The sequence below is a fragment of the Catharus ustulatus genome, chromosome 4 (genome assembly GCF_009819885.2).
Source record: "Catharus ustulatus isolate bCatUst1 chromosome 4, bCatUst1.pri.v2, whole genome shotgun sequence".
Classification (NCBI taxonomy): Eukaryota; Metazoa; Chordata; class Aves; order Passeriformes; family Turdidae; genus Catharus; species Catharus ustulatus.
The window spans coordinates 24,241,554-24,250,307 of NC_046224.1; the positions used below are offsets into that span (position 1 = coordinate 24,241,554).

General features: G+C 54.5%; 1 protein-coding gene across 1 annotated transcript; it reads left to right on the top strand.

Moving 5' to 3' along the window:
* Positions 1–3,393: 3,393 nt before the first annotated feature.
* Positions 3,394–8,697, top strand: LOC116995587 (extracellular serine/threonine protein kinase FAM20C-like). The gene is made up of 10 exons (XM_033058439.1): positions 3,394–3,863; positions 5,321–5,496; positions 5,584–5,662; positions 6,162–6,254; positions 6,440–6,555; positions 6,861–7,041; positions 7,241–7,350; positions 8,014–8,095; positions 8,197–8,256; positions 8,338–8,697. Exons 1-10 carry the CDS (start codon positions 3,394–3,396, stop codon positions 8,570–8,572), a joined length of 1,602 nt encoding a protein of 533 aa, XP_032914330.1. The 3' UTR covers positions 8,573–8,697.
* The last annotated feature ends 57 nt before the right edge of the window (positions 8,698–8,754 follow it).

Here is an 8,754-nt window from a genome sequence, read left to right on the forward strand (position 1 = left end):
CTGCAGGGAGTTATGAGGAGGCAAACCCTTGTTAGCTGGTTTGCATTCCCGTTGTTGGCATTGTACCTGAAAGCACAAGTCTCAGCCTCCAAAAAGGTGGCTGTGTGTCAAAGCTCCTGCACTGAGGCAAGTGTTCAATCAGATCAGTTGTCCTGCCTGTTGCAAGTTGAGCCACGCGTTGCTGGCCCCCGTGTGTTAGAAAATAGACTTTCACCCTCCTTTTGCTGTGGAGCTGGAACATCTTTGGGCATACCTGTAATTTTCAGAGGAGTAAGGTTTATGGATCAGAGATGGTCCCTTATCCTGTTTTCCCATAAGAGACCCCTCAGTGGCTGATCAACCTGCTGGATCCAGTTCAGAGGAGGTCACGAAGATGATCAGAGGGCTGAAGCACCTCTGCTATGAAGACAGGCTTAAGAGGGTTGGAGTTGTTCAGCCTGGAGAAGGGAAGGCTCTGGAGAGACCTTATACCAGTACCTAAAGGGTGTCAACAGGAAAGCTGGAGAGTGAATTTTTGGCAGGGCCTGTTGCAATAGGACAAGGGTTAGAGGTTTTAAAGTAAAAGGTGTTTGTTCTAGATTGGATATAGGGAAGGGAAGAAGTCTTTTAGAATGAGGGTGGTGAAACACTGGAACAGGTTGCCTAGAGAGGTGGTGGGTGCCCCACCCCTGGAAGCATTCAGGAATAGGTTGGATGAGGCTCTGAGCAATACAATCTAGTTCAAGGTACCCCTGGTTATTGCAAGGACATGGGACTGGGACTAAAGGTCCCTTCAAACCCAACTATGATTCTATAAGGCTTTGGAGCCTCTAAGGCCGCTCTACTTCTTACTATAAAACTGCTCTCAGTTGCTGGAGGATTTTTCCTTATGGATTTTCAGTGGAAAGCTGGGAAAGTTGGCAACAGTTTGCTTGCTTTTCTGTTTCCCTCTCATTTCTTGCCCCCCCTGCGTATTGCTGCCATTACCCATCAAAGCATCAGGCTGAGTCAGATGTAGAAAATGAGATGACAAACGCAGGGTGATGGATGGGTGGCAGCCAAAATGGCTCTTTCTATCCATCCATCCCCTAAAGCTACGATAGTAGCTCAGAGGCTGTGCCTCACGACTTCATCCCTCCCTGCTGAGGGGAGATGGGAACATCATTATCAGCTGCCGATGATTTGGAGCCAGCAATGAAAATGTCCTCGGATGTAGGGCTCCTCCTCCGCCCCAAGGGTGACTCGAACCTGCTGGGAAGATGGAGGAAGAGCTGGAGGGGGGAGATGAGAAGAAAGAGGTGCAAATTCAACCACGTCTCTATGATGATGTCATGGCAACAAGGTACATCGAAGTGCTTGTCAGGTGATCAGGGCAGACTTTGAAGGTCTGCAGCTCTTCTCTGTTGCTGCAGGCTCATGTCTGACTCGCTGAAAAATCTTTTGGTTAATATTTAATGCCGGCATTGAAGTGCTAAGGGTGGCAAATGCCTCACCTAAGCTCCCTGCCTTTGCTTTCCAATGGGATGCTAAATCAGGGTGAGAAGGCAGGATTGCAAGGTTCATTATCTGGGAATGGGACTAGCAGTCAGTAGGGTGGCTTCAGCCCATACGGTCCCTCTGCCCATCTGACTCCAGGACGTGAGAAGGAGGTTTCTATCCCCTCCAGCCCCCAGTCGTTTGGGGCACTGGAAAGAGGAGAAGGTCTCCCTCTCTTCAGGGTTGGCTCTGAATAATGAAATTCGTGTCCCTGCTCTGGGAGCCGAGCCCAGCTCCTTTGCTGCGGTCAGTTAGTACACGGAGTTGGTGTTTTGGTTGGTTGTTGTTTCTCTGAGCCATGACCTAATGATCCCATGTTCCAGCTACAGCCCCTCCTAGGGGCCTTCTGTCTGAAACGTGTGTCCGGACTGAATTCAGCAAACTTCCCGGAGCAAGACGCTGTGTTCCCCCACCCAGGGAAGCCATCTGCTCTCTTCCGCCAGCTCCTTCTGCGGGGCTTCGAGCTCGCCAGCCGGGCTGCAAAGCTCTCCTCCTCCTCGCTTGCCCCGGCTCTCCTCGGCCATTTTCCAGCAGAAGGGAACGCGGGGCTGGCTGGATCTGGGGCGGGGATGGTGTCAGCCGGAGGCGGTTTCCAGGCAACTGCGGCGCCGTGGGACACGCGAGCCAAGAACAGCGGGGACGCCGCGTTCCCAGCGCGCCGCCTGCGCGGGACCGCGACACGCGCGGGAGGAGCCGCGCAGGACGGAGCAGAGGAGGGGGTCTGCTGGATATCCCCTCCTGCCACTGATGGTCATACCCTCCCTGGCTGGGAGTGAGCATTTCCAAGCTGGCTGCTGGCGCATCACGCGACAAGGAAGGGCTACATGATGTATGGGATTTCACATGCCTTCTGCATCCCTTGGAAGATCAGTGGGAAAAAAAACATTGTGCCAGACTGTACTCCAGCCCCCAGACTTATTGCAGGTGGTCCTGTGCTTCTCTGTCCCTCATCAAATACAAAGCTTCAACCCTACATGAATTATTTTTGTGCACACATCCCAGCTCTGTGTTGCTGGGTGTCACTGAAAAAGTGAATTTGTTGTAAAAAGAAATGCTCTTCCCTTCCACAAGTTGACAGTCCTCCCCGGCACCTGGTGGATCCCACTGCCCACTCTGTGCTGCTGCCCAAGGCAGTATCCCCGCTCCTGCCTGCCTTTCTCCCATACCTGATTTAGAGGCCCTGGGAACATCCCTGTCCCTGGAACTCACTTGCCTGGTAGCGCTTCTTTACACTGCCTGCCCGGCATTTCCCCTCACAGCGATGTCAATACTCACATCCCCTTTGTTTTATGCAGTTTGAGTGGTTTTTGAGAGAAGGCTCTAGAGCAACTGATTTTCAATAGATGAGGGAGGGTGATAAAATTGATATGGCCGAACACTGGGAAAAAAATTCTTCTGGATTCTGAAAATGCAGCTATGATGAATGTGGTGCTTTGGCAGAGTGTCTGCTGCACATGAGCAGAACCATTTTAATGCCCTGTATTCAAGGAAATGTTCTGCAGCACTGTGCAGGTGAGAGCACAGAGAGGCAGGACAGTGGGGAGTCATCTGCAGCCATTGCTGTCCCTGAGCCAGCCTTGCAGCTATTGATTTGGCACTTGCCCCATTCACTCTAACCTTGGCAGTGCCAGCTTGACCCTTATCAGTGCTGATAAACCCCACCACAACCTCCTGTCCCATCCTGGTGGTGTCACACTGTGAGGTGCCGTGGTGAAAGATCTTTCTTGCCACTCTGCCCTTGCACCAGTTGCTCTTTTGCTGCGATGCTCTAAATCCAGGAAACCTCTCTCCTATTCTTGCACAGAGGCTGCAGCCACACCAACATTTTTAACCCTGTGTGGGCGCCCACCCCTTGCTGAGTGTCTTGTGCGAGGAAGGATGCGGTGCTGGCTGCAAACACTTTTCCAGAGGAAATTTAAAATCAGCCTTCTCCTTCTGCTGCTCTTGGCCCTTCTCGCGCACCTGGTGGTGGATTTTGCTCTCCCTACGGCCCACAGGCCCTGCAGCCACGATATGAAAGCATCAAAAGCTATGGGTGTCCCACCAGGCAACTCTGGCCTCAAAAAGCTGAGCCTGCGAATCCTTCAGGATTTCAGTGGAAGCAACGGCTCCTTGGAGAAGAGTTCCCAGCCACAGAGAGCGGGGCTGCGCTTCAGGGCTGGAGAGCCAGGGGTCCAACAGCAACACAAAGAGGGGAATGCAGGGTGGACGAAGGGATCAAAGCTGGCAGCACTCTTCGAGCATCCTCTTTACAACATCCCAGTCCCAAAGGTGACAGAGAAAGACAAGTTATTCATCATCAACCCCAAGGAGAAGTTCAGCCTGCGCAGCAGCGGGAGTGACGAATGGTGAGGAGCAAGCTCAACCCTAGCTTGCATTTGGGGGAATTGAGGGGTTTGAGGGGACAAGCAGCAGGGAGCAAACATGTAGTTTCCTTCTGTGATCAGCATCCTACCCCAGAGGGGCCCCCATTGCTAAGCATGCTCTTCTCGTATCTCAAATCCTCTCCTAACGCTGAATTTTTGGGCTGTTACCCATAAGCTTGTAGCACACAGCAAAGCTAAAGAAGACTCTTGAATTATTCACTGTACTATGGATCTCTATTCAGTGATCTTCCCCGCTCCTTCCCTTCTCCAGTGCAGACTAGCCCTTAGTGTCTCTCTGTGTACATGAGGAAGTCCCTGCTCCAGATTTCTAACCAGTTTTATCCCCCTCTCTCAGTATGTTGGAGATGCAAAGCCTGCAATGTAGGTTACCTCTAACCATGATACCATTCCTGTCCTGCATTTTGCAGGATATTGCCTGACCTCTTTAGGCTCAGCCGTATGGTGAGCTCACTGCTGATGGCTGTCTATTTTTATCTTTGGACTACTAACCTCTAATTAGAAGGGGATATATTAAAAGCTTTTGCATTGTAATAAATAGCAGCTTCCTTATGGAAAGCACACCTTCCAAAAGTGGTGCCTGCTAGAACTGGGAGAGAATAAAAGCTGGCTTAAGAGCTGGTTTCCACAAATGAGCATTTGCCTTGTCTCTGGGGACCACCTATGGGTAGCCTTGGGTCTGGTTTGATGAAATCAAGGCATAGTCTGTGTTTTCCTAGAGAGACATGGATTTGGGTTATAGGTGCCCTGGGCCAACTGTCCCATTACAGTGCCAATGTGTGCTAGCACAGAGGTGGGGCAGATACCCCCAGGGGCTCCCTTGAATGCCAGCAGACTGCAAATTTGCAGGATGCACAGAGACAGGGATAGCGCTAGCCCAAACTTATCCCCCTGGGGAAACCCACCCAAGGGGAATGGGTTGCTGAGGATGGGAGTTCAGGTGAGTGCTGGGGATGGCTGGAGGCCCATGCTTTTCCGCCCTTGTTCTGTGTTCACGTGTGTGTCCCCAGTAAGCACATGGAGGGGTGTAGCAGACTGTACTCCCGGGAGCCAATCCCTTAGGGAAAAACAATGAGATGATCTGTTCCAGCAGGGAAATAAATGCACGGATAAGAGAGGCAGGATCAACCCGGGATTTTCCATGGGGGATGGAGGGAAGACCTTGTGTCCCATCCAGCCATGCTGGTGTCCCTGGCCACCGACTGGGTGGGATCTGCCAGGTGCCAAGAGCCCCAGGGAGGCATGGGGCAGGGGGTTCCACCACCATGAAACCTGGAACCCATCCAGGGCTTGCTCTGGGCTTTCTCCCCACCTCACCCTCCATGCACTGTCTCCCAGGAAGGTCTGGGGATACGGGACTCATCCTGTCCCAACTAAAAGCTGTCATTGTTGTTGGGGTGGTGGTGGCTGTTGGGCTGCAGGGTCAGCAGCAGTAAAGCCGAGACGCTCCTCCCGACAGGGAAGACGGCCTATGACACCTATCCCACCTGGCTCAAATTCCACATCGGCATCAACCGCTATGAGCTGTACCCCCGCCGGGACCCCTTGTTGCCCACGCTCCTCCGGGATTTGGCCACGCAAAGGATCGTCAGCTCGGGTACCACCGCCCTGCCCGCACCCCTGTCCACACCCCTGCCCTACTGCCTGCTGCCTGCCTCTCTCATCCCCATGTACCTCCTTTCAGTCCAGAAGTCCGGCGGGACTCAGCTCAAGCTCATCATGACATTCCCAAACTATGGGCAGGCCCTCTTCAAGCCCATGAAGTGAGTAGAGCCCAGGAAACCATATACCTCACCCACACAGGCCTGTTAGGTAGCCAGGAGCGGCCAGAGGGGACCATGGAGGGAGAAATGGAGAAATGTTTCATGTGCTGCCTTGCTTCAGCACCTCCATCTCAAAACTGAGGCGAGCAGAGCGGTCCCTTTCCCCTAGCCTTCCCTGGTGGTGTTTGCTGCAAACTGGATGCGGCTTGTGATGGGGTAGTGACCTCCAGTGGTGGAAAGAAGAAGGTGGTCCATGAGGACCATCCAGGAACCTTCAGTCCATGAGGCTTCCCCACCTTTGAGTTGGAGGCAGGGGTTGCATGGGAGCCTGGATAGGGGGCTTGGAGCCACCTACCCACCAGGAAGTGACTGGAGAATACTGGGTCTGGCTGGGTCTCCAGTGTCAGCAGGGAACACAAGGTGGTGGTTTGGAACTGATCCCATTGCTTGGAGTGACCCCATCCACAATGACTGCCCCCACCATCCCCTCTCCTTCCAGGCAGACCCGGGACCAGGAGACTCCCATTGATTTCTTCTACTTCTCAGACTTTGAGCGGCACAATGCAGAGATTGCAGCCTTCCACCTGGACAGGTGAGCACAAGCTTTGCATCCAACCCTGCTCTCCCATACTGGCAAAGCACCAGAGAAACTGCTCCTTCATCCCACCTCTCGCTCCCTTCTGTGAGGGATACCTGCGTCTCCTGTCAGTTTTAATAACTCACTGTTATTAAACCAGATGAGTTCAGTAAGAAATTATTCCAAGTTCTGTGTTTCAGGATCCTGGATTTCCGGCGAATCCCCCCAGTTTCTGGCCGTTTGGTCAACATAACAAAGGAAATTTGGGATATCACCACAGACAAGAAACTGGTCAAGACTTTCTTCATCTCCCCAGGTGAGCTTTCATACTCTCTGTCCTCTCCTGTGGCCACCTGGATGGAGCTCACCTGGAGCTGGCTGCTGCTGCCCTGGCTTCCCCCACACTCAGACAAACTATCCCGCTGGGGACTGTTCCAGCTCCCATGGGTACCCTGCCACAGGCTTTTGCTCCTCACAACCTCCCTTGCCATTGCTTTGCTGGTGGCACATGGCCAGAGTGCATGGAGCATCCTCCCCTGGCTGCTTGCTGGACCACTCTACCTGGGGGTCGCAAGCTCAGTGCCTTCTCTTTGTCAACCTTTGCTTTGTCCCCATGGCCAGCGGGTAACGTCTGCTTCTACGGGGAGTGCTCCTACTACTGCTCCACTGAGCACGCCCTCTGTGGCAAGCCGGACCAGCTGGAGGGCTCCATGGCTGCCCTGCTCCCTGACAAGACTCTGGCCAAGCGCCGCTCCTGGCGCAGCCCCTGGCGCCGCTCCTACCACAAGAGCAAGAAGGCTGAGTGAGATGGGGCATGGGGGGTGTGGGGACATGGGCCAGCAGAGCCATGGGATGGGATGGGATGGGATGGGATGGGATGGGATGGGATGGGATGGGATGGGATGGGATGGGATGGGATGGGATGGGATGGGATGGGATGGGATGGGGTTTCTCCACAGACCTCTCATGGCCCCATTCCCCTCCCTGGCCTCTGCCACCAGGTGGGAGCTGAATCCCAACTACTGCGCTCAGGTGCGAGAGACACCACCCTATGACAGGGGCCATCGCCTCCTCGACCTCATCGACATGACAATCCTCGACTTCCTCATGGGTGAGCCCCTCTGTGCCTGTGCTAGGGGCTGTGGACGTCCCTCAGGACCAGGAGGCCCTAATGGCTCTGTGTCCCGTGGTACTGCGCCCTGTGAGGTTTGTTGGCCAAACCTCTGTTCAGGCTGCAGTCTTACCCACAACGAGAGCACAGGGCTGTGCCACCAGGGCATTTCCCAGGCAGAAGCCGTAGAGATTTCAGGGAGACCCCAGGTGAATACCCTGGACATGGGAAGCACCTTCCAGCACACTCTCATATGAGCCCCTGCAGAGCCAGAGGTGGAGATGATGCTGCACAGGGCTCTTGCTTCCTCTCCTGTCTCTGAGCCACTTCTTCCTCCCTACACTGTCCCCTCACCAGCATCTGACTGGGAGAGTTTCCCATCTCTTCATTCCTGACCACCCAGCCATGCCTTTGCCATTACTTCTGCTCCATTTACCACTGTTGTCCTTGTGTGGGGCTGCTGGGATGAGAAGGGGCCTGGAGGCCATGGGGTCTCAGCTCAGTTCCCCTGCACGACCATGGCCACCAGATGGACACCTTAAAGATGTCTCCAAACCTTTTCCCTAGGCTCTGGGTTTCAGTCTCACACCAGGAGACTGCTCCATGTCTCTGCTCCCATCTCCCAGCCCACTACCTGATGGCAAATTTTTTGGCCCACCACAGGCAACATGGACCGGCATCACTACGAGACCTTTGAGAAATTTGGGAATGACACTTTCCTGCTCCACCTGGACAATGGTCGTGGGTAAAGTTGGGGAGTAGGGGGAGCAAAGGGGTGGGGGGAGACCTCCAGTCTTGCTGAAATGCCACCCTGACACATCCTTATGGGCTTCTCCCCACCCCCAGCTTTGGCACACACTCACGGGATGAACCGTCCATCCTGGCCCCTCTCCAGCAGTGCTGCAGGTGAGGGGCTGCCGCCCACCCCGGTCTGCTGTTGGGGAGAGGCTCCTCCTACTGAAAGCTCTCCCTCCTCATCTCTGGCAGCATCAAGAAGTCGACTTACCTGCGGCTGCAGCTGCTGGCCACCCAGCCCTACCGCCTGAGTGATGTGCTGCGTGAGGCGCTGGCCGCGGATCCACTGGCCCCTGTCCTGGCTGAGCCCCACCTGCGGGCACTGGACCGGCGCCTGGGGAAGGTGCTGGTGGCGGTGGGACACTGCCTGGCCAGGGCAGCCCGCCAGGAAGAGGTGCTGGTGGATGATGTGGGGTCATGGGTGTGATGGGGGGCTGGGTGCCCTGCTGGATTGGGCTGTTTTGCTGTGCTGCCAAGGATGATGTGGGGATCGATGTGCAGCTCTGGATCTGTGTAGCATCAGCTTTTGGTGGTGCTGGAGCTGGTGGCGTGATGAACCAGGAAAGCAGGTTGTAAGGATAGCTGGGACAGGGAGGGGATTTAAATAAA